Consider the following 26,113-nt stretch of genomic DNA (forward strand, 5'->3'; position numbering starts at 1 on the left):
GCTGAGCAAGGACCATCCAACCTCAGCATCTCCCAACCAGACAGGGACAATATTCTGGAATTGCTTGGAAATCAATAAAAAGTACGAAAATACCGAATCTGTTATCAAAATCCAGTCTCTACAGGCAGGAAACTGCTTCAGGATGCAGCGCTAATGCTCTCTATTCCATGTACACCTGCTGGCTGGGTGCCCAAGCTCAATGTTTTGTCACACAGGAATCTGCATTCTTGATATTATAGAAAGAAAATATTTCCTTTTTTAGAAGCACTGCTGATACAAGGGAGGTTTTTTACAATTACTCTGTGCAATCCTTCTGTCAGGGACCATTAGTGGAGCTGTCACATCACCAGACACCCACGGCCCCTTCAGCACACACAGAACCGAGCTCCGGAGCTACCGCCTCATCCTTCTGATAGAAGGGGACAAAACAGCCCTTTGTACCCTGCTGTCTTCCCAGGAAGCACATTAAACAGGGTTCAGCGACCTCGCCAAATTGAAGTTACATCCTCCAGCAGAGCAGTCAGGGCTTTAGGGGAAGAGACGCTCGGCCTTTGTCTCCCAAACCCAGGCTGGGAGCCGGGCACATCGCAGCAGCAGGATCAGCCGCTGGGGCAGAGAGTGTAGAATTCCATCAGTCTGTGAGCTGCTCCCGACTGGCTACGTCAGCAACGGGCTGGACGTCATACACCCGCAGGGTGGTGCGGAGAGGAGCCCACAGGGACCCGCAGGAGAGTCCGCCTCCGGAGGCCAGGAATGAGCGGGATACAGACCCGCCGCAGGCTCAGCGACACCTCAAACCGAGTTTGTGGTCCTTTCATTTGGAGAAAAACCCAGCAAATCCAGACCATCAAATCCCAAAATGCCTGTCCAACACCACTAAATCAGATTTCCCAACCAAGCAGCACTGCTACACAGTCAGCAGCCAGTTTTGATTTTGGCAAGCTGATTCTTTCCCCTCCCGTTTTACTAAGCGAAGGGCAGACACCCCTCACACACCTCTTGTCTACAACACTCGCTGACCGATGTGAGGTCTTGGATTATTCACGCTAGAGAAAATGTTTTACTGAGGCAGCAAACCAAGCCGTTTGCTCTAGAAAGCACAATTATCGTACACAACTGAACAAAGTGTTACTGGAGTCCCAAACTCTTAATGCTTTCCATTGATAGCCTGCAGCGCCTGTGCAGATACAAACTCACCAGCACCCCGTGGGCACTGCTCCCGTGTCCCAGCCCGGGGTCACACCGGGCGCTACAGGTTAAACCTGTCGTGGTGCCCTGCGTCCGTCCTAGCACCGCACCCCGTCTTGGCCGCTGCTGCAGGGACACTGTCCCATCCCTGGTGGCCAACGCATCGGGCAGCGTGACAGCACCACACATTTCAGTCACATCCCAAAGAAAAACCTCCCGGCAGCTGCTGCGTTACACAAGCGATTTAATCTGCTCGGGGCTTGGCACCGCTTTCCCAGCACAAGAGTGCACGTTCACATGCCAAGACCTTTTTCTTTTGGTGTTCTGATTAGAATGGAACTTATGCAAATCACAGAGAGGTCTATTTTTAGCCCACTTTCCATAGGAAGCAAGGCATGCAATTACGCTCTGCATAATTTCTAGTCCCACTAACCTATTTCAGGCCAGAGTTTGGCAGAGTAGGAGCCTGACAAAGATCCCACATCCACAAAGACACTGCGCCTGTTCTCCTGGAATGGAAAGAACCTCTTGCATGACCGACACGGGCATCAGGGAAGGTTCTCAGTCAAGGCATCCCTCTGCCGCATCCAGCAGTGGCAGCACAGGATCCATCACTGCTGGACCATAAACCAAGATCACACAAGTGCGGACAGGGCTCTCTGCTGGCAGACCCATCCCAAACGGCCCCACTCCGCATCGCTGGAAAACATAACAGTTTCCAAGCAGAGCGGCTCATCCCCGTGCACTGGCTCATGCAGACCCAACAGCAGTGGGCATCCCGGGCTCCTCGGCCCTCGTGCAATGCAGGAGCCCCTCGCTCGGGCCAGAACAGGGACTCTGCAGAGCGCTGGACACGCAGGCAACTGAGCCATCTCTGCTCTGAGGAACAGAGTCATTAGGCAGCTTTTAATGAAGGAATTAGAGCCTCTCAGCCAGTTTTTCGAGACGCTCAGGAAGTCCCAGCACTCCAAGAGGCAGCCTGAGGCGTTCCCAGCTTGAAGCTTGTGCTTTGCCCGAGAGGCAGCTCCGCACTGAACTCGAGCTGTGCCCGACTGCGCTCCCAAGGACTCCCAGGAACCCGAACACACCGACAGCGAAGCGCCAAGTCAGCACCGCTCCGATGGGGTGAGCAGATGTGCCTCAGCACGGTGGTATCGACTGCAGACATCACAAAGTTTAATTGGAAAACATCACCTACCTCCCCCCTCGGCTCTGCTGGCACGATGCAGACACTCAGCAAAATCCTGTAACGCCAGATGTGTGCCAGCTGTGACCAGCGTTCATGCCTGAGTCGCACAGAGCTCCCACGGCACTGCTGCACCCAGAGGTGCCCGATTCCATCTGCTGCCACAGCGAGGATCCGGACGGCCCGGCGTGCACACAGCGCTCCGGTAGGAAATGGAAGAGGAGTCTCTGCGGAGAGCCCAGGGCAGCGCCGGTGGGAACGCAGGCCACGGCACAGGCCTGGCTGGGAGGAAATGGATTTATGTTCTCAAGTTTTTCAACATGTTTCTCAGCAAAAACAAGCTTGTTACGCAAAACTGTCACCACCGACAACACCTTGCGGTGCTGGTGAGGGCAGCGCTGCCGCCTCCAGCCGGCCCAGGTCACACCAATGCCGTAACGAGAGAAAATGAAAACACAACTGACAAACAGCGCTCAGTAGCAGCATTTCACCCCTAGGCAACCTGACTGAAGTTAAAGCTTTCCCCAGAACACTTGAGGACGCCGAGCACCCACTGCAGGCTGACAGCAAGGGCACCCCAGTCACCGCGCTGCTGCACAGGAGCCTGAAAGGAAGAAAAAACAACTCAAGACCTACCAATGTTGTTTAAAAAACCTTCCCACTCTGAAGCTGAGGCGATTCTCATCTTCACTGTATGAAGATGCCAGGCAAGGGACCTTTCCAGCTCCCGCCTGGCACTATAGCCACGTGTGCCAAGTACAAAAAAGAACCCGGAGACTCAGCCCTGCTGCCTGGGGAGCAGGGTCAGGGATCAGCACAGCAGGAGACGCGAGCCTGCTCCCCCTGCATCACAGGCGGAGCCGTGTTACCTGTTCCGCACCCGCAGATCCCACCGGTTGCACTCAGTGAACTACAGCTTTGTTGTAACCGAACCTGGCGGGGAGGCTGTGTGTGCGATTCAACAGCACGCTGTTGTTGGAGTAATCGCATCACACGTCAAGAAGTGTTTCTCCCCTCAGTCAATCATCGTGTAATAGTAAAAAATGACAGGAATTTATCCTTTCCCTTGCACAGCGTATCCTATTCTTTCATCACTATGCATTTGATAAGATTTATTTTCAGCTATGGCACCCAGGATTTTCAATTAAAGATGAAATAGCGCTCTCTGTGAGAGGAGCAAGCGTGAAGAGCCAGATGCTGGCAAAGAGGAACTGCTCAGCCTGGGAGGTTCGACTGCTTCCTCGCAGAGCGCAGATGAGAGCTGGAATTGTCCAGTGCAGTGACTGAGGGAGACTGGCCATAATGAGGCGGCATCGAGAAAAATGGTGTATTAGCAACTCAATGCGAAACGCAGTTACGACACCACCGCCCCCCGTTTGCAGCAGTGATTCAGTCAATGCAATATTTCAGCAGACGAGGCTGCTCGGAAATATGAGCTTCGTTAGGCTTTAACTGATTACATCTCCTGTCCCAATCGATTGGTCATCACTCATTTTTATGGTCATGCAGCAGAGAATTCGCAACATAAAGGAGGAACCTCTGCGCTGATGCACGGCATTGCGGTAGCTTTACATCAACAGGAGGATACAGACACTGAAGGCTTCCAATTTAGTAAAAGCATTTGCTTCACTATTGTTCCCACCCCAAAATGTTCCATAAATAAAAGCGTTTGGACCCTGGAGGACCTGGGGGGAAAAAATGGGTGAATTAAAAGTGATTTAGTAAATCCAACAGTTGAACAATTCCTGTGGATTAAACACACAAAAAAATCACAACAATGGACACAATTCCGTTCTAAGAACAAAGCTCAACTGCTAGATTCCTACAAAAACGGCCTATTTATCCCCAGAAGTACCATTATTATAACCCAGTCAAATGTTATTTTCTCTCTAAGGCAACACTAGTAGCAGCAAAAATCAGAAAGATTGAGTAGCTCCGAGTACATCCAAGTCCACATTCCAGCACTGGCTTTTTCCCCATAAGGAGCACCCACGGAACCAAGAACCACGTGGATGTTTGCTGCACTGGGTCAGTTTAGCAGCAAGTGGCAAAGAAAGAGGAAAGCGGCTGGAAGCAGAGGCTGAGGAAGGGTTGTGGCAACCCAGCCGACAACCAGACCATCCCGGCGCAGGATGGACGGGTGGGCTCGATGATCTCAAAGGTCTTTTCCAACCAAAGAATTCTATGATTCTGTGAAGTTCTGAACTGAACGAACAGACACGGAGCAGCACCTGCCTGCAGCTGTGCCTCCCACCTCGGCATTCCCAGGAACAGCGACCACGTGCCTCTCGGGAGATACAGCCCAGCTTCTTAGATTATAACTACTTTGAAGAACCTTAGCTAATTAGTATAATTGCATTGTGCTGTTTTCCATATGCTGTACAACACGTACACTCTTCTGACATCTGACAAGAAACAGCATTTCACGGGGAATGACTCGGGGTTTCATGATGCAATTAATTTAAATTAGGGTACTTCCCTGGGCAGAAACTCACTGCTGCATCATGCTTGTGCTCCAGATCACAGTTTGCCAAGGAATTTACTGCCAGGACTGTACAAAAAATGGGGTTTGTTTTGCTTAAAACATCATAGAAACTCAATTATTTGGCAACCCAGTGTATTCTTAAAGCACAGAAAACAATGCAGAAGCACAGCATTTGTCAGCAGTAAAAATTAACAGGACAGATCTATACTGATGGCTTTAAGTTTTATTATTTACATATGCTCCGACATTGTGGAGTTACTAAAGAAAGTTTAAAGCCTACTTACATTTTAAAAGGCCTAAATGGCACAGTAAATTGTCTGATCCAGCCACAGGGATGTACACACACGCACACTCGGAGCAGCGCTGCTTCAGTGATGGAGTTAACCTTCAACTTCAAAAGTTAAATGGCTGTCTGTCTGTGTGCTTTCTTCTCAGTGCTGGTGCTTCCCAGTGCCAGCGGGGAACGACTCCACAGCACTGATGACCATCTCCCCTTACCGACAGCTGGAACTCTGAGAGCCCTGCTGAGGCTGTCCTGTCCTTCAACATACAACGTGCCCCATGCTTAGAAAACAGAAATGCAGTATTTCATTCAGAAAGGGTTAAGGGCTTTCAGTCGGTTCCACTGCCCTTGGTGTGACTTACCCACAGCACAGCCCGCTTGCAGCAACACAGATGGCTGCGCTGATGCTGCCAATGGTTTAAGCTCAGAAAATGCTGCTTTTTTTAAAAAAAGCACCAAAAAAACCCAAAAACGAAAAAAAAAACCACAACAAAATATTGCTATTATTTCCCTGTGCTGAGTTTACTGTTCCACGTACACTTCTGCCTGCCAAGGAATTGTTAACTAATCACCCTGAGATTCATTTTGTTCGCACACAGCTGGGTGCTCGGCCACGCAACATCTGTTTCTCAGCATTTCCTTCTCTTCTCTATCAGTGGTTCAGAAGAAAACAGCCTCAACAGAGCAGCTCTGCCAGTATGCGGGGAAAGAAGCTGGAAAATGAGTTTATTAACTAACAGCTATTAATACCCAAACCTTCAGACTGCTGAATCCATGACTCTCGGAGAGCAGAGAGCCCCTGGAACAGGTAACAGACATTCCCATTTCCTCATCGCAAGGCGTTTATTAAAGATCGCTGCAGCTCCAGAGGAGAATACGGTGGGAATAACACATTCTCTTGGAGTCACGCGTTCTGCCTGGCCTCCCATCTGGTTTTCCCCGTCAGAGCAGCCTGGTCCGAAGCCGAGCTCACTGCCATTCGCTGCCTTTGTGGGGATTAGCCCCGGCCACGCAGCAGCACCCAATTCTGCTGGAACCACTTTGCAGAACAGTGGCCTCACACAGAATTGAGCAGCGAGAAGCTGCACTTGGTAGAGTATTCAACCACTTCTCCAGCGCTTCCCGAATCCCCCTCAATGCTGGACTGCAGAGTCTGAGGTTTGGTGTGGCCAAAGCCACCAGAACCTGACACATAGTGCTCTCCACAACTGGGAAAAGGTTCATTTGCTGCCTCTCCTCTGTGCTTTTAGCTGCTAAATATCATCAAAAGCAGCTAAAAAAACCCACTTCCAAAGTAAGGAGTGTTTATAAGATGATCTCCTTGTAAGAAATGCTTCTGTAACACAGTTCTCAGAACACCTGCATTTGAGAGATTGGCAGATTCGAAAAGGGCAAACAACCTCTTCATTAAACGCTAAGTCTGGTTTTCATAAGCAGAACTTACCGAGCATTAAACAGAACCATCACTGCCACCTGTGGGAACTTGTAAGCCCCGGCCGCAGGTCAGCTCTGCAGCAGATCAAGATCTAGCTGGCAGGCATTTGTGTTTGTTCACGGATGGAGAGGTCACCCTGCTCCAGGAACACGGAGCTGTATTGCCAGTTATTTTCCGTTTCAGAACAAACTCCTGCTGCTGCTTTAGAACATGCTATAAACTGCGGCCAGTCGAAGCAGAGACAAAAAGTAATGACGGCAACTTCATAGCAAGGTAACTGCAATTCTCACTTACTTTGTGCTTTCCATCATAAACCCAAGTCTCTAGGTCATGAACAACTACACGGAAACCCTGGACAACCTGAGTTTAGAAGGTCCCCGGGTACGAGGGCGGTGGCTGTGGTCTGATACAAACGGCACCGCTGCCCTTGTGACCAGCAATAAATGTCCCCAGGACTGATGGATCGGCAGCGAACACAAGCCAAAGTCTAACGGACAGGGCAGCTACTCCTGGCAGATGTCCACAAGGACGGTGTAGGTGATAATCCATTGGATTCAGCAATTAACTTCTGCCACTTGCTTGCAGTTTAATTTTTACCCTCAAAGTTTCGGCGCAAAGTAGATGTTGCAATAGTAATGTTTGTATGGATTGTGAGACCGAGAAGGTCACCAGGTTCCTATAATGAGAGTTTCACCTTCAGAGCGCTTAGCATCTCGATAGCGGCGCGCTCAGTGTGGGAACCCTGCCAGTCATTGCCTTTACGCAGCCATCTCAAAGGCCAGGCTCATCCATATCTGCTTAAAGAGCTCGCTGAATTCAGGGCTGACAGAGAGATGGGATTTCATAAGAAAGCACTTTGAATAAAGAGACAGCTCTGAAGGCAAAGCCAAATCTAATTTCTGCTCTCAATTCACAATCAATCAGGAGGCGGCCGCGGACGTTCAGCCCAACAGGAAACCCACACTGACAGCACGGTAGTTTTTCCCGTATTTATTGCATCATTCCCTTTTTTGCCATCCCTCTCCAAACATTTTGGTTCTGCAGGCATCTCTGAGATGCTTTACTATTGCCAGAGCACAGCAGCTCACAGAGCAGAGATCTGTTACCCACAGTAGGTACTTCTTATTGAAATACTCCCTTTCTCCTTGCTTCCAGGACATGCACATTACCCCGAAGGCGAGTTTCCAAAGGTTACCTCTTTCATTTGAATACAAGCAGGTGATATACAATGTCATGTACACAGCCAGCCTCAGAGACTCCTTCAAACAGAGCTCCCATAGAGGTTCACTTATTTTTCATACCTATATACCTTGATTTACCAATATAATAAACCATCCCGATAGATGAGGAGAAAACCCCACACACCTGTGACCATGAGAATTATACTGAGTGATTCTGACAGCAGATGCCTGTCCTAACAATCCTCACTCTCTCACAAGACTGTGACTGGATCCCAGCGAAGACCTCTTCTCATTTCACTCGTCACAGCAGGTCAGAATCAGGCAATGGTTACGCAGCCAGCAGTAGATTTTCAAATGAACCCACTTAAACTCCAAACTTGACCCTTCAGTCCCTGTTGGCAGTAAAGAAACAACCAGACACCTTGCTGTTCAGATAAATAAAGTCATGAAATAGAAATCAGCTCATCATTATCAGCCAGTTCCAATTCCCATTAAGACACCAACGGGCTTTCCTGAAGGCACAGTCAGGTGGGACCACGTCTGGCACGGAGCAGTCAATACCTGACACGGCGGGAGGGTCACTGTGTCAGGAGTATTGGAAAGGGTGGCTGCACCACCTGGTTCTGTGAAAAATCAACACCTGTCCAACAGAGGCTCAGACACATTCTGAAAATCAAAATTCCCAACATCCTCTGCTTCTGAATTGATGTTGCAGCATCCGCAGGAGCACTGGGGTCCGGTTACGGCCGCAGGCATCGCTGGCACATCCTGCATTTCAATCAGATGCGCACCGTCACTTCAAACAGCAGGTTTTATCCCCCGATATTTGTGAAATACAAAAAAAGCCTCACACCTTGCATTTAGAACCTGTGCTTCCAGGTAACAACAAGCCCTAAATCTTCCCAAGTGACTGCAGGCAGCCTGGAGAACGCGCCCAGCTCGCCTGCCCCAATTTCAAGTTCTTTACATAAGATGGAAAGTTCTGTCAAAGAACTGGGTTTTTTGAGAACTAGAGGCATTGTTTTCCTTTGCCATTTCCTTAATGGCCAACAGCTCCGCAGCCACGCAGACCTGGAAGAGCCAGGGTCCTCTTAAGAACGTGGTTCAATTAGGAACACCCAGATGTATTTGCCAGGAGGCAATAAATGTGGATTTCAAAACAACAAATGTGATGCCCCCCGGAGGAGACTCAGCAAAGCAGAAATTGCTTTCAGTCCTATTTCTCTTTGCTGCATTTCACCCGGAATGAGAAAACAGAGCCCACAGAAAGAACTTCCCCAGGTAAAACCCTTTTACTGTTCTGTGCATGACACTTCACATCGCAAATCGGAGCTTGATGGCCCAAGGAAAAGCAGCCTATTTTTAGCAGACTTTTAACCCAGAGAAAAAGCAGGGAACAGTTGGTAGGTTCCAAATACTTTAGAGCTTTGTTGTGGCCATGCTACACACTTGTGTGTGAATACAGGTTAAAGAAGATGTCAGGACTCCATCCCAGGCCCCAGCACCACCGCAGCCTGAGGAAAATCATGCTGTTTTGAGCCCCACAGCGCAAACAGCTGCCCATCCACACAGCAGCTCTCACGGTCGTTCCGTGTTCCCTCCCTCTGCAAAGACCAGAGACGATACCCTCCGGCTTCCTAACAGGCACGTCTGTCTCGCCATTTGTGTTATGGAATCTGTACTAAAATCAGGCTGTTGCGTGGCCAAAGTTTACTAAATTTATGCAAACCACAGCACAGTAACAGCGCTGCGCAGGCTCCAGAGTTCCAGTTCAGTGTCTGTGATGAGGAACCGTTTGAACAGCACAAACGCTTCCAGTGCTTCTCTAAAAAGCAACTGACTCTCCTGACAGCAGAAAGCTAACTGCAGGAGAACAGCTTGAAATGAACTGCATGAAATATTTTCCCTTATGTTTAAAAAACATGCTAGAAACAACACCACAAATACCTGTGGTTTACAAATATTGGTAACATCAGGCTCAAACCACAAACTGGACGTCCCAGGGCAGACCCTGCCACCAGCAAGTAGCTTCCCAACACCCACCGGCAGCGAGACACAGAACGCCACCCCAGCTGCTCTCTGATCCACCTTGGAAACACCCTGAAACTCCAGGCACCTAAGAGCAGTCGGTCTGAACGACCCCCGCAAACCGGCACCTGCGCTGGCAGCAAAGCTCACGGGTGGGTGGCGTATTCTTCATGCCTCTGGATTACCTGCGCTGCTACAACAGAGCAGCCTGAGGCAGCAGACGTGCAGTCACCGTGCTCTCTCCACATGCCGCAAGTTATTTGCTGAGGTGGAAACACTGATATGAAGATGCACATTAACGAGGTTACTCGGCTACCAACCCACAGTGCCAGTGCAGCGCTCCAGCGCGGTCCCCACCGCCCGGCAGACACACACACCTCTCTCCCCTTGCGTTACTCAACCCTGCAGCAAGAGCGGCAGAGATGTAGAGATTTATGCTCTAAATCCAAACCTCATTGTGAATCCATACGCTTTACACAGGGGTGAGAAAAGATGTCCCTGGCTAAGGAAGAGCCACATATCCTGAAATGTTTTGCGTAACGGAGCAGAACAAAAAGGCACGATGCACAGTACAGCGTGCACAGCACTCAGTCCACTGCAATTATTTGCTGTTTTGATGAACACTAAGCACCCGGCCCTAATGAAATCATTTAAGTACCAGCAGTATCTCCTAATGGGCATTAATTAAACTTTTCCAGCATCTCTACCTTCACCAGAGAAAAGTAATTACTCACTGCTGTCCTACAGAGAGGGAAATAAAATCCACAGGATTAGTTTTTTTAGATTGAGTAAGTAGGGCAGATAGAAAAGCCGGCAATTCCGAGGCAAGTCGCTGTAGTTTGTAATTCCACGACAGGAGCAACACTCCAGGCCTTGCATGGAGTAAAACTGTTTTCCTGCTGCCTGTAAACAAGCCACAAAATAGGGTTTAACAACAGCACACAAGTCTGTCAGGGAGAAAGGGTTTGTTTTTTCCAGTATTCTCAAGAGCACGCAGCCTAAGCCAGTTCACTGTCACCTCAGCTGTTCCGTGCAGTTCAACCACTGGTCCCACACACCCGTAGACGTTTCATACCTTACCCGCCTGTGAATACATTTAAAACATGTTTTTTTGTACATATGGCACATTAATGCTCCCATAATGCACCGTTTAGGAGGGCGAGTGCGAGTGGCATGTGAAAATGTCAGAGGCTGTCCTGGTTCTGGCTGGGGCAGTGGATTTTCTGCTCAGGGGCTGCACTTCTCTGCAGCTGCCACGTTTCAGGCTCAGTGCTGGGAACAACTCTTGTTGACAGCCACAGGAACTATTCCCAGGAAGAGCAGAAGCAAAATAAGGCGGGAAGTGTCCTGGGGACAGCCTGGCCCCTCTGCGTCCCGTTTCCGCGTGCTCCCAGTTCCATTTCCACGCCCAGTGATCTCTCTGCATTAGCCACAACCTCAGCGCTCGCCGGCGATGCTGCACTTGCCCGGCCTTCGCTAACCACAGCGGGCTGAGTATAGGTTTGTAAATTATTATTAATTGTTTTATTAAAGCTGTTTCTCTCCTAAGCCCCTGGCCTCTCTTGTTCAGTGCCCCTTTCCCACTCTCCCCCCGGCTGGGGAAGGAGGGAGCACGGCTGCTTATTGTTCAGCCGCTGGCTAAGGGCTCAACTAGGACAAAGATCCGCAGTAACGGACAGCAACTCTTATTTATTTATACAGAGCCGGCTTATACAATAGGGACCAACTCTCATATGAAATAAAACACAGCAATCTGGTCTTCAAACTGATGCCATTAGCATTTTTCGTCACATACCAAACACGACGCATTAGAGGTCACGTTACGAGTGCGCTCTGCCAAGGAGACTCTGTCAACCTGAAGCAGAGCCAAGGCAATAAATATTTCAAGCCGCTGCTCGGCAATGGAGCCCCACGTTTGTGTATCGGTGCTCCCACTCGATGGTCCCTGCAGCACCGAGCCCAGCCTGCGCCCAAGTATTTGCAGCCTAATCTCGCCGCAAAGGAGATTAGTGAAATTACTGAGCGATAACAGTGTCAGCATCAGAGGTAAAAATACTTCCCCGGCACTTCGGGTCAGCTGCTTTCTGAGGAATTCTTTAGACCAATAAAGGACAAAACAAGCCATTAGACATCATTCCTGGGATTAACGCAGGGCTCTGCCTCTCTCTTACATAACGGGAGTCCGAAATTCCCCCCAAGTACATGCATTAGGAGGAAATAATTTCTACAAACCTAAAACTTCAGGGCTTAGTTATTTCCTGATAGTTCTGTGGTTTTAGAGGAAATAAACTGGATGCTAATCCTCTTGCATTTAATGAGTAGTACCAGCAAACTCTGCTTCTGCCTGCTCTAAGAAGGTCACAGCACACCAGCACGTAACCAAACCAGAGCTGCGTAACCCAGCAGTGAGGCCCGAAACAGAGAGGAGGATGTCAGCAGTGTCAGCTTAGGTGTTCTGGTTGATGTCTCTGAGCAAAACCGTGTCAAAATGATCTAGAAACCCACCTGTCCTTAGTGGTTTCCATAGAAATCAGTGCAGCAGGACAAGATTTAACCAAACACTGACTTACATCAAGGTCAAGTTATTTGTCCATAGGTTTTAGTTTTTAATGGTGTTGGGAAAAGAAGAAATAACTTACACCCATACCTGCATCTCCACATTCAGTTGCAGGGGTGAAGCTGATTGGCCACCAGCTCTGCAAACAATAACCCAGCCCTTGTTCCTACTGCAGCTTAACTTCCATGGGGATCTTGCAAAAAGCCTCGCCAGGAAAGGGAAAACTTACATCCAGACAGGCACTCCTACTTTGTATTTCGATTCAGGAGAGCGATTGTCCCACTCAGCCTCCGAAGTTTTACGCTGGGCACCACTGCCCTGCTCCACGCTGCCTGCCCCAGACCCTACGCACATCGCACCTTCCTAAAGATCGACTGCTGCTACAGCAGCTGGTCAAGAGCTACAACACTTCTAGAGGCTTTCCTTGCTAGGAGAGACAGCGAGCCCCCAGCCCTCTAAAGACACAGCTACCCTTCATTTTGCTATCTTTAAGTTACCTTTGTTAACAGCACAGTTCCATGGACACGCTTTATCCATTCCTTTATAACTTTTCCTACCAGGCTTCACCACCACAAGAATTTCATTTTCAGTGACTCACAAGAATAATTTTTCTATGCTTAACACCAAATTGGGTAATATTTTTCTTAGGATACGAAGAATTAACCTGGGTTTATCACAGGGATTCACCCAGCTGCCTGATTTCATGAGTTCTGACAGAGGTCTCTGCAGATGCTCCAGGACCTGCTCAGTGGCAGATCCAATACCTCTGGCCCTATTTTAAATGTCTCTCTGGGAGCCTTGTGCTCCACCGCCGGAGGCTGCCCAGCTCCCCGCAGCGCTGGGGCTCAGCGTGCGGCTGCTGACAACAGAGGCGCCCCGAACACCTCCCACGGTGTGCACGGAACACTTCAGGAAAGCAGAGGGATTAAAACAGGCTTAACCTCACCGCGCAGAACCTGGCGATGCTAGGAAATTCAGACAAACAAGTTGAAAGTCACTGCTGTAAAGCAAAACCCATTTTCAACCCCAACATTATTTCCACTAACAACTTAATTCGATAAATGACATAACTGTATTAAACAGCAATTAAGCAGCCACTGCTGATGGAATTTTCTCTCTCATCCGTCCTCTCATCAACACAAAAGGAGATTTTAAACGTTTCTCCTAGCTAAGCACAACACAGGTGCATGTGGCACCGTGCGCTCCTCCCACCTAGGTGCGGGATCTGCTAAGACAGCTCCTCTGACACTCCAGACCCGCCAGCGTTCCTCTTTGGCACCGAGCAGGACCCTGGGGGCACCGACAGCAGCGTCCTTCCCCACCACAATCCCAACGCTGCATTCATAGAATCATTAAGGTTGGAAATGACCTCACCGAGTCCAACCTTCAGCCCAACCCCACTATGCCAACTGAACCACGGCTCAAAGTGCCACGGACACAGGTTTTTTGAACCCCTCCAGGGATGGAGACTCCACCACAGCCCTGGGCAGCCTCTGCCAGGGCTTCCCCACTCTGTCAGTAAAGAGATCGTTCCTAATACCCATTTGAAACCTTCCCTGGTGCAACTCGAGGCCAGTTCCTCTCATCCTATCCCTTGTCACTTGTGGCCCAGGCCACAAGCTGTGAAAGAGCACACAGACACCTGCACCTTCTCCAAGCCCAGCCGAAGGAGGATCCAAGAGGATGGTCTGAAGCCATTGTTGGAGAGGACGCCAGGAGAAATCAGCAGCCTTGGACTGACAGAGGCTGAGCCCACGGCTGGCCACAGCTCTCCCCCTTCCCAGCACGCCCCATCCTGCCCACAGAGCACACGAGAGCTGATGGACTCTTCCGAAGTGCGAACAGATGAGTCCTGGCAGAACGGCTCCTGAAGCGCATGCTGCGTCCTCGCCTGCATGTTAAACCAGTCCCTAATAGACGAGACACAATTTGCATCCCAAAACATAACAGCCAACATTGAATTGCTCTCTAAATACAACTGTGAAACAATCCCAGTCCAAAGGGAATTCATTTCTCCCTAAATGTTTTATCCAAAAAAACTCTGGCAAAGGCAGCCAGAGCACATCAGTGAAACTCAGCATTAAATACATCCCTTTCTGCTCTCTACATTTGAAGTGTGATGCACAGGCTGAGCCACCAAGCACCAGAGGTTGTTTTTCAGAGCGGTTTCTGGACGATGACTGCACAGATCTCCTGAGCTGTATTTTTAAAACTAAAAATGGCCTTGGGTGCTCTCCACAGCTCAGAGAAAGTGGCTGGCTGTGCGTGTGCCTCCAACTGCATTTGACTACCAGGAGGTAAACAATGCTGGAACATACCAACCCTTTGCTTTTATTTCTAAGACGCGAGAGCCTTGTTCACATTTGCACCACACAGAAGTGAAATCTCTAATAGCAAGCCTAAAACATGAGGTTTTTAGTGGAGCAGGCGAGGGAGGGAGCTTGGTTTTTCTTTGAAATGATGACAAGGTTCAGTCTGTGATGCATCTTGAGCTGAGCACTTCTGAAAGTGTTTTTATGTAAACCCATAATGGTCTGCAGGCGGCTACTGAACGCTGTAAATCCACAAGCTGGGAATCCAGGACAGGGCAAGCATCACTCCGAGTCACGCTTCCCAAGGGCCTGAGCCAGTGCTTAAGAAATGTGGTTTCTTTAAAAGCAAAAGATACCAATTCTTTATTTCCTATTGTTAATAAGCTCCACAAATCAACCCTGGAAGCACCCAGCAGTGTCTCTGATACCTGCAGCTCTGTCCTCTGTGTGGGGTGTCACACCTGAACGGCTGGGAGGCACATTAGAGCTGAGAGATGACCAACACGCCCTGCAAAGCAAACATTCCCAGCTGCACCGAGCCCGGGTTTGCCCCAGCCACGAGCACCCAGTGGCTGCAAGGAGACTCCACTGCAACCAAGGGCTCTTCTCAAGGTGCCCGCGCCAAGCTCATCCTCACACCCCACCTCAGATGGCCACGATCCTCAGTCCCGACAGATAGACAAGCGCATATACATATTTTACAGGCTGACAAAGGCAGGATGGGAGGATCGCTGTGCTCTCTCTTCCAAAGGAGCCAAGGTTTTTCCAGGCTGGTGACCTCTATTTTTGCACCTCCTCCACCCCCGTCTCTGAGATGAGCTGAGCGGTCACCCTCAAGGCACTCCCTGATGTCACGTGTAGAAGTGGGCAACACCAGTTTGTGACCCGCATCCCCCTCGCTCGCTGCTGCATCCGATTGGCCCCTCTGTGTCTGCTCGGGCATCTGCACCACGGCAGAGAAGTGGCGATTCTTACAGCTTCTTCTGAACACCTGGGTCCAGAGGTGGCCCTGCATGTCCCCAGCGTCAGACGGGGTCCCACACAGCCCCAGTCCGGCCAAACCAGCCCTTTCTTCTACAAGCACAATGCAGCTGCTGTCATAGATTTTGGATCAGGTTCTCACATTGTGGCACCACTGATATGAGTATGTAGGAACATTCTCTGTTTCCAAATGCAGTGGATTTAAGAGACAACTTTAGTAACAAATAATTCACACAGTCCCATTAACCTTGTTGATTGCCTTTGCCACCTCTTAGAAAGAAGACTTCATTAGCATGCAGATGGGAATAACGCATTTCCAGCCACCAAGCCCAGAGCACTTCTGATGTTTTGATAGCACCCCCAATCCATATTCATAGGAACCAGCCGTTAGTCTGATTGTATTTATTACCAAAAGCTGGTAATGGAACAGCGCTGGAACGGAACACAATAAGAATCAATATTCAAGTGTACCATGATCTGATAGAGCCAGAATTCCAGCTTTATGTTTTTACACAGACAATTGAAAAGAGGTGGCAATCCAGAGCTTAAAGGCATTAACTTTTTACACGTACTTCAGGAAAATGATTTACAGTAACTCAGGCTACACAAACCACACCACTGCTCAGCCAGTGCGGCGCAACACTGGAGCGATAGCAAACACACTGGTGATTTCCAATTTGAAGAAGTCACATTCAGCTGAGAGGAACTAACAATTCATGAGAAATTACAGGCTTGAGAGACATACATACTGAGCAGGAACTCTCAGCAAGCATCTTTGATGGCAGCTATGAAAACACGCTTTAAAAGCTCACTGCTGGAGAAAGCCCAGCGCTACGTCTAGCACCCTGGGCATGCTTTGCAAATTAAACTGCATTTCCACATAGGATCATTGCTTTAACGCACTCCACTTGCATTGGCGTAAAAAACACAGTGACATGAGCTTGAACGAGAGATCGCTCTGATTGCGGTTCCTGTTGAAAGCCGCACCTGAACTCGCCACAGGACATGGATCTGCACTTCGACAGCGGCACTGAGGGACGGCCAGCACACAGGTTTAACAGCCAGGATGGAGCACGGAGCCCAGCATCTCACGAGGCGCTGCGCCCATCGCTGCAATCTCCCTTTCCTCCATCAGTGCCTCTGCAGCCTCCCGACACCCCCCTAATGCCCTTCCCAGGATACTCTCCATCAGAAGCAGATGCTCTTGGCTTTTACAACCGATCAGCTTAGATGCCAGCTCATTGTATTCAACTGCTGCCAGTCACCAGAAGCAGCTCCTGTTCCCACTGCAGGCCCAAGAAAGATGAATTTAAACGTGGATTCAAATACCAATTCACAGCCAAGAAGATGAATTACCTGGGAATCTGTTTTTGATGATGGTGTAACAGATCAATACAAGCCTGCAGTCTTCCTGCTGCATCTCCTCTCACCTTCTGCTCAGCAGAACTAAATACGGAATTCACTCTCAAACACAAAGAGATCATATTCTTCTAAATCCAGATCCAGTACTCTCAGGAATACTTTGCTTTGAAGAAGAAAATTGTTCCCATTCAGGGAACAAGATGTGCATTAACTAACAGCCCACGAACGCGACAAGGTGTTTCTTAAAAGGAAGCACCATGAATTAAAAACAAGAACCAGGAGAATGAATTCAAAGACCTTAAAACAGAGCAACAATCAAAACTAGAGTAGCTTTTTCAGCTGTCTATTTGAATACACAATCCTGGTTGTATTTTAAGATTTTTTTAAAGTATTATCAGCTAAAAATATCCTGGAGCAGATGTTCCCGTAACAAAGGAGAACGGTGCACAGCAAGTTACACAAGCACAGTTTGTTTACTTCAGGAATATTCGAAAAAGACAGTTTAGTTTTAAAGCGCGTTTGTTTTATAAAATCAAAATGAGGAGTCTTTTAAAAAAATTAAAGGAAATTGCATCTTCTGAGAGTGCCAAAAGCCAGCTGTTTCCTACAACGGACCAGCATTTCATTAAAGCCAGCTAGGAATTCATGAGCAATACCTAGACGGAGACGATGAAGACTAGATCTGCGGTTGAAATAACGGCTTCTAATAAAGGTTCATGTTTATTTCATCCTTGGCTTCAACCACAGAGGAGAGGAAGACTCCTGCCACTGCAGAGTCGTGGCAAAATCACGTTTTCAAGAAAACCAGTTCTACGCTGACATCTAAATTTAGGAGTCTGGGGGTTGGGTTTGTTGTGTTTTTTTTTTAATAGAAAATATGCGGGAATCTCAATAAAAGCTGCCTACCTGAAAGAGAACATTTCCTTCTGGGAATAACTGGAATACAAGTGCTTAATCGTTCAGTCCCGGTGGAAGCCTCCCTCCCCTACAGCAGGGCACACGGACACAGAGGAGGCAGGTTTGGGAACCCCACCTGCATGACACTGGCCCCGCACAACCCTGCCCGGGCTCTCCTGAGGGACACCGACCAGCGGGACAGGGGAGAGCACGGCTCTCCTGACGGGACCAGGAGAGTGCAAATGAAACCCAGCACAGTAGTGAAAGCCACACGAGGCCTCGTTATCACTTCAGCCTAACGCACCAGGAAAGAACAGAATAATTAGAGTGCATTTACGGTGAAATCATTAACACTGTGCTCACTGCAGTAAGATTTTAAACAAAGGAGTATGTGAAAGGTGATATGTTCTATGCCAAGAATAATATGTTTGTATAAAGATGAGTACGAGAAACAGGATTACAAATTGCAGGCACATCCGAACACCCGGCCCTTGGCGAGTGCCTGACATCCCTCTGCACCCGCACATCCGAGATACAACCGAGCAGCTCTCTGTGCAAGGAGGCTCTCCAACTGTGACAGGACCCACTGTGCTGATGATGACACTCCAGAGAAACCACAGCCTCCAGTAGAAAGTGTTCCTCCTTCAGTTTTTGTTTTCAAGGCCATGCATCCACCTCCTTCCTGGTTTCATGAAACCGGGGTACCCTACACAGTCCTCACAGCACCCCTGCCTGCGCCGGCCTTTCTTGGTGTGGAAAAAGGAATCCACTTTTCCTTCTTTTGCACAAACATAGATTGGCGCAGAGCAGGCCAGGTTCCACACCAGCCCTCACCTCAGCGCACGAGGACTGGAGGCGCAGAGCCGCTGCCTGCACCCCGCAGTGAGCGCAGCAACACATTAGTCTGTTTAATCACCCGGCTGGCCTGCCGCCAGCTCCCAGAGACACGCGGAATTAGGGTAATGCCTTTCCTCCGAGAGGCAAAATTATCCTAGTGTGTACTCTGATCCCTGTTTTAACACGGCACATTTAGAATTCATCTGATTTTGCAAAAACAGCCTCAGATTGTGACGTGCCCTCCCTGCTGCCTTAATTGCCAAACATGCAAATGTTTACCCCCACATGGAGGCTTTGTGCCTACCTCAAGCACCAGGGAAAATGTAAATGAGTCGTACACACACTCAGCTTCGAGTGTTATGTCTCGAGTGCTGAATCCTGATCTGAGTCACTGTGTTTGCCACCACCGCTTCCATTCATCCTGCTCCAGAGGAGGGACCCCCGTGCACAGCCGACTGCTCCACGCTCCCATTAACTCCTGTCGGGAACAGAGGATTATGGATCGATTGTCGGGCAATCTGGCAGTCTAAGCTGGTCCTGGATGCTGATCAGGAGAGTGATATGGCACGGTCAGGCCTCGCAAGCTCCAAGATCTGCAGGTTCCAAGGGCATGACGTGATTTAATGGTAGGTATTGACTCAGCCTGGTGCCGAGCTCTTCAAGTACCACATTCCCCCAGTCCCCTCCTCCTCTGTATGAACGCATCCCGATTCAAATAAAGCCACAGACCTGAGGTGGTCGGAGACATCGCGGTGAAAGGCTGTGAGCTATGGTGGGGCACACAGGGAGCAGCTTTGGGCTGAGGTGCAGCGCGTGCATCGCAAACGGCATGAAGGGCTGAAGGAGTAAAGATCATATGAATACAGCTGGTACATCCTCCGTGGGCTGCAGCTGGGAAATAAACCAGAGCACGAGCGGACCCCTTGCTGCAGGCAGTCATCCAGGGTGCAGATAACGAATGCATGCCCCAGAGGGACTGTGGGAGTCGGCTGTGAAACAAATATGGTGGGAACCAAGGGTTTATTGGTTCAGGAGCACCCAGGCTATCAGTTGCATCAGTTTTGATGCAATGGAGCCAACACACGCTCTCTCAGCAATCAAGGGACAGACCGACACACTCTGGAAGCATTCCTCAAGTGGAAGAGCTGCAGGGCTCTGCCCGTTCCTTCCCAGATGCTCGTCACAGTGGCCATGAAACCATACTGATTGCCACGAAGTAGCTGTATGCATCAAAGCTCCTTAGTTTGGGAGGCAAACACACTCGTCCTACAGAGCAGCTGGCAACTCGGGCTGCAGAGAGTGGAACTCACAGACAATCCGTAGTTTTTTGTTCCTTTAAGTCTGCAGCCCAGTCCTGATGTATTTTGGCTACCATGGAAGAAAGATGGCATTCAAAGTCACATTAATGAGCACACAGTCTCGCCTGCACATACAAACACCTTCCTGGCTAAATCCAAATGCCACGTGCGGCCAGCAGGTACCTTCAGAGGACAGACTCAAAGATGATGGATTTGACTACAGCAAAACAGTCCTGTGGGCTTTGCTACTCGGCCGTTCTGATGCCGGAGCTGCAGGTTTCCCAGCCAGCCTGCAGGCACCTGAGCAAGCCCTCGCCTGGGTACAGCTGCGGCACCGGTCGTGTCCTCCCTCCTCAGCCAGCAAGGACAGAGCAAGGGAGGGAAGGGCAGATTTCTCCATCAACAAAAAGGTCCACCATTTGTGAAGTGCGGTTAACAGATGGCGTGCAAATTAACATCCATCTCTTTCAAGTGTCGTTATCAAACAAGGCTAAACAGCATCTTGAAATTTCCATTTGAAATTTTCTATGAGCTTGCTGGAAGCATCACAGGCAGATTTTACTGCTGTCAACTAAAGCTGTCGCTGTTTCTGATGAAGGACTACATGGCTCCAATAAAGCAGTCTGCCCCCCAATGTGCTGTGCAGGGCCACTGGGACACCAGCTCCACTTCACCTGGGAGGCAAAGCCAGCTCTAACACCAAAGCTGTCAGGCCATGAGCATCAAGGCCTTAAACGCACCCTAAAATCCAGAGGTGAGGCAGCAACTTCTTCGCTGCCATGACAAAGACTTGGATCCCCTCAGACTTCTGTCCCAATAGCCTTCAAAGCTGGGTCTGAGAATTCCCACATGTCCTGAGCATGCCATGGAGTGCCAGCTCCCTGCCCTCACCTCCCACATAACCCCAGGGGAGAAGCCGAGCTCTCCAAGCCACAGCTCTCGTCGAGAACGCCTGGTCAGCCACCTTCCTAACGGGTATTCCCAACTGGAACACCGGCACCGAGCGCTGCCGGGGCAGGCTGCAGAACAGCCACCCAGAACAGCAGAATGCTATAAAACACTGTATCTAAGGACACTAAGACAGAAAATTAGTGCAAAATCACCTAATGTGATAAATAAGCTCACAATATGTTCCAGCCCGAGAAAAACTGCATCTGGAGCTTCAGCCCGACTTGTGACATAGTTACATAAAATCAGCATAAAAATGCTAGTTCTCATTTTACAACTCAGCCCAGCGTTGGGTTTACACGCTCAGGATGACTATGCTAAACAGCACAGGTCTTTGCAAGACTCCAGCAGCAGGGAGAAAACTCTTCCTGTGTTTTAAGCAGTTACCAACCCACAGGAGGATTCTGCTCTTGTCTCTCGGCAGCCCCACAACACTCGCCAGCAAGAGCCTCATCCAAAGCCTGCCCATACCTCCCCGAAACCCTGTATGAAAATCCACAGCACCAAAACACAAGGATTTGATTAAACCAACTAGGGAACCTTCAAAAACCAACAGGCTTTCTTCCAGAAAGCAACACACTCTCCTCATTTGAGGTTATTTACTCACATGCCCCATAGTTTCATTCTTAACTATCATTTTAACTGACTTGCTAGAATCCAAAGTCAGTCCTGTTGATCTGGACTCATTCCCCATCGGCACCGTATTCCCCATCCAGAGGTGGTTTAAGGAAGAGGCAACGCTTTGCTGCTTAGCGCTCTGTATCTGGAGCTCCTAACAAACATCTCTGGCTCTGGCAATTCCCTGCTATCTATCCTATCAATTTCTCCCCAAATCTTTCTGCCAGTTTTAACTTGACAGCTCGAGACGTCTCTGTTACGGAAAGTCCCAGTGCAGGAATATCCCCATTTCCCTCTGTAGTAAACACAAGAAATTCCTTTGATCTCCCTACTCTAGCTCCATCTTCCACAAGCTTTTGCTTCTTAGAAAAGATTTATTATTGTTTTCTATCTTAAGCCTCATTTTTTTTTATCCTCTTATTTCACATTTAACTCGCAGTCGTTTGTTCTTTTCTATTTTCTTCATTCTGATGGGATTTCCAGTTTTGGAAACACAGACATCTCAAACCCTGCCGGGTTCTGTAGGTGCTTTTAAGGTGTGGCTGTGGGGTTTGTTTTCACATTTAGCAGGTGATGCCCATCAGCACCGATCACTCAGGCTCTGTAGAGAAGATTACTTTTCATTAGTGGCCAAATGAGGCAAATCTGGTTTAAAACGAGCTCTAGCCTACGTGAGGAGCAACCCGGCAGCTGAGACAGCAACACAAGGCAGGCGCTACACAAAAGAGCAAAATTCCACAAATGAGAAGTCGCACAGCCTTTGGTGATGGAGATACTGGTATCTGCTGGGATTCAGAGGAAAATGGTTTTCCCAAAGCCAGTTTCTCTGCAACATACCCCTTGCACCCGCACTGATGACCAGGAGCACAGGTCTGTGAGTCTCAGCTCACGTGCCGGCAGGTACCACCGCTGCGCTACCTGGCATCCAACGGCCATAGGGGCAAAGAGGATTCCACCACAGCCAGCTGCTCTCATTAGTTAATTAACATGTACTCAAAAGTAATCCAAATCTACGGAAAAAGAACAACCAGAGTTTGTTCCCAGTGTCTGGCTTTGGCAAATCCCAGAGGACGCAGCGCAGCGTTCCTGCAGTCCTGCTCCTGTCTCCTCAGCCCCAGTGCCCCATCCTGCCCCTCGCCCAGTCCCACCGGGCAGCGCATCCCAGTGCATCCCAACACACCACGATGCGCGGCCCATCCGTCCCGCAGGGCACCAGGGGCCAGGAGGCCACGGGAAGCGACGCAGAAGGCTCTGCCCGGTACCGGCGCCGCTGCTCGCTCTGGCTGAGACCAGAACCGCTGCCCGGTCGTCCCAGTGCCGGTACTGGGACAGCGGCCACCTGGTTACCGAATTTGCTGCCCATTCCTCCCAGCACCGATACCTGCACTGCTCCATCCGGTAACTGGGACTGCTGCCTGCTCCTCCCAGCACCGGGACCGGGGCCAGTTACTCCTCCTGGTTACCGGGACCGTGGGTCACCGGGGCTGGGACCAGGACCACTGTCTCTTCCTCCTGGCACCGATATTGGGACTGGGGCCGCTGCCACCCGGTTACCGGCACCCCCTCCTCCTGGCACCGATACTGGACCCAGGACCTCTCCACCCAGTTACGGGGACCGGTGCCTCTGCCCCCTCCACCCGGGACCGGGACCACTTCATCTGATACCAGCACCGCACCTCCCGGTCCCGATACCGCTGCCCGGTGCCCCTGCCCGGTCCCTCTGGTCCCGTTCCTCCTGTTCCCGGTGCCGGTGTCCCTGCCCGGTTCTCCCGGCGGCCGTTCCTCCCGCTCCCCTCTCGGTGCCGCTGCCCGCTCCCTCCGGTTCCCCCCCCCCCCCGCGCTCACCTGGCCGCACGGTCTTGAGCCGCACGGTGCCGCCGCCGTGCCGCAGCACGGCCAGCGTGTCGCGGTGCGTGAGGCCGCTGACGGGGGTGCCGTTCACCTCCAGCAGCACGTCCCCGGGCGCCGGGGCGCGGCCCGAGCGCAGCGCGGGGCCCGGCGGCCGCGCCGCCAGGTACGGGAACTCGCCGCGCTCGGCGCCGCCGCGCAGCAGCTCGGGCCCCGCCGCGCCGCCCCACGACACCTCGCACTCCTGCACCTTGCTCAGCCAGTGCCGCCGCCGCCGCAGCGTCTTGGACATGACCGGGGCCGCCGCCCGCGCCGCCCGCGGCCGCCGAACGACTGCCGCCCCGCCGCGCCGCCCCCGGACCGGCGCCGCCCCGCGGGGCACCGGGACCGCCCCCCCACCCCCCTCCGCCGGGACCGCCCCGCGCCCGCCCCCGGCGCCGACTGGCCGCGCCCCCTCGGCCGCGCCCCTTAAATAGGCCACGCCCCGCTCAGACCACGCCCACCGGCATGGGGCGCCACGCCCACTCCGATGTTCCCGCCCACACAGGGACACGCCCTCCTGCTTGGCCCCGCCCACCGGACAGCAGGCATCGGCCTCCGTGGCCACGCCCACCCGCCGCAACACGCACCGCGGGCAGCGCTGGCCACGCCCCCTCCGCAAAGCCACGCCCACCTCTCGGCCTCAGCCCCTCGCGCTGGCCACGCCCCCTCCGCGCCCCACGCGCCCCCCCGGCTGAGGGCTGCCTCGGGCCGGCGGGGCTCGGGGCCTGGCGGGGCTCGGGGCCTGGCGGGGCTACACGCACGAGGACGTTTTCTGCTGGGAAAACACAAAAGTGTTCGTGTGAAACTTCGAATTCCTCTAGCCGTCGTCTCAGACTGTTTCTCCCTTGCTTGGAACAGGTCCAGAGGAGGCCCCGGGGATGATGCGAAGGCTGGAGCCCCTCTGGTGTGAGGCCAGGCTGGGAGGGTTGGGGCTGTTCAGTCTGGAGAGGAGAAGGCTGCAGGGAGACCTTAGAGCAGCTTCCAGTGCTGAAAGGGGCTCCAGGAAGGCTGGGGAGAGGCTTTTTCAGAGGGCCTGGAGTGATAGGATGAGAGGGAAAGTCTTCAAATCAGAAGAGGAAAGATTTAGATTAGACATTAGGAAGTCATTCCTCATGGTGAGGGGGGGAGGCCCTGGCCCAGGCTGCCCCATCCCTGGAGGGGTTCAAGGCCAGGTTGGATGGGGCTACTGCGTGGGCTTTGAGGTCCCTTCCAATCCAAGCACTTCTATGATTTTATGGTTGGAGGCTTTACCAAGGTCTGCAGTGTTTGAGAGTGTCTGGAAGGCTCCAGCCGTGCCCCATGGGCCAAAGTCCCCGCTGAGCTGCGCTCTGCTGAGCCCCGCGAAGGTGCGGCACTGCTGGTGTTTGCAAATAAAGAGGTGTGACCACATAACTCGAATGCTTCTGCCCTCGCCCCAGGAGGAAGTGAAGAACTGGGCACTTGCAGAGGTCGGAGAATGTTTGCTGAGGTGTAAAACGATGGATTTCTGTTTCCGCACATCAGGTCCATCACATTCCAACAGGGGATGTTTTTGCAATGGTAAATAGAGGCAAGCAGTTAATTTCTATGTAGCACAGAAACCACTGAGAAACCTGCTCGTAACAAACACCAATAACGTCTCCTACCAGATATTTACTGGCTGCTACAGGTCCCTCCACCTTTCCAGGACCTTTAGCCTGCCACTTTTATAGCTGCTATTACCGAACAAGCGAGAATGCTTCCAGAGATGCTAGGAGCTGATGTTCAGGCAAAGCTGGGGTGAAACAATGCAATCAGAGCTTGTTTAGGGACATTAACTGAGTGCTCCCGAGGTGCGATGCCTCTGGCATTAATGGTGTTGCGTAGGTTTAGCTCATTGTGCTCGGTGCCATTTGAGGTACGTTGGGCTGCCTGCCAACGGGCATGGAAAAAAACTGCCAGAGATAAATTTTCTTTCACGCTTGCAGAATGGAAGCAAGAAGACCAAGAGCTGTGTGGTGTTCACGATCTGGACATTAAAAGCTACGCTGTCACATAATTTAAATCCAGACTTCAACATTTCGCACAGGAATTGTGACACAGGGCACATGATCTGTAATTTATGAGCTGCTGCCAGTGGCCTGTGCTACACATTCCAGAGAATACAGACAATTGTGTAGAGAGAGCATGGACACCTCGAGGAGGAGCTGAGTGTCCCTCGGCTCCAGGGTCAGTGTGTTAGCCACCCCCCTAAAGAGCAGGCTTGTCTATGAGCACACAACTCCCTCTTTTCCCTGGCTGAGACTTTCAAACCTTGGAGCCAGGTCCCTGCTGTGTTTACACACCTGAAATGGGGGACAGCTTCAGAAAGACTGAGCTTGACGTGCTGCCTAATGACACTAATGACAAAAGCAAGTCATGAATCTGCTATTCCTGCAGAGACAGTCCTGCTCTCTTTAAGAGTCTGCTTCAATATCCACGTGAAAGCCACAGAAAAGCTGCCTAATCTTTGGAAAATTTTATGAAGCTCCCCACCTCCACAACGCCAGTGAGTTGTGCGGGTTAGTTGTACGTCACAGGAGTGATAATCCTCCTCTGGAACTGCACAGGAACCTTCCAGTCTCATTGCATTCTGAGAGAGTAGACACTGCTGAATGCATTTATGTTCC

At 50.9% G+C, this 26,113-nt stretch overlaps 1 protein-coding gene across 5 annotated transcripts in view; it reads right to left on the minus strand.

Moving 5' to 3' along the window:
* The window catches only part of MAGI3 (membrane associated guanylate kinase, WW and PDZ domain containing 3), a 52,312-nt gene extending 28,509 nt beyond the window's left edge, over positions 1 to 23,803 (minus strand). For 3 of the 5 annotated variants that reach the window (XM_069875928.1, XM_069875927.1, XM_069875932.1), the window contains exon 1: positions 23,442 to 23,803. In XM_069875928.1, coding sequence (XP_069732029.1) covers positions 23,442 to 23,736 — 295 coding nt within the window. In that variant the 5' untranslated portion in view covers positions 23,737 to 23,803. Of the gene's footprint in view, positions 1 to 16,992; positions 17,118 to 19,461; positions 19,496 to 23,441 lie in introns of those variants that run through there. The other 2 variants (XM_069875929.1, XM_069875931.1) reach the window with 2 other exon arrangements.
* Positions 23,804 to 26,113: the final 2,310 nt, after the last annotated feature.

This window comes from Phaenicophaeus curvirostris, chromosome 24, assembly GCF_032191515.1.
Source record: "Phaenicophaeus curvirostris isolate KB17595 chromosome 24, BPBGC_Pcur_1.0, whole genome shotgun sequence".
NCBI lineage: Eukaryota > Metazoa > Chordata > Aves > Cuculiformes > Cuculidae > Phaenicophaeus > Phaenicophaeus curvirostris.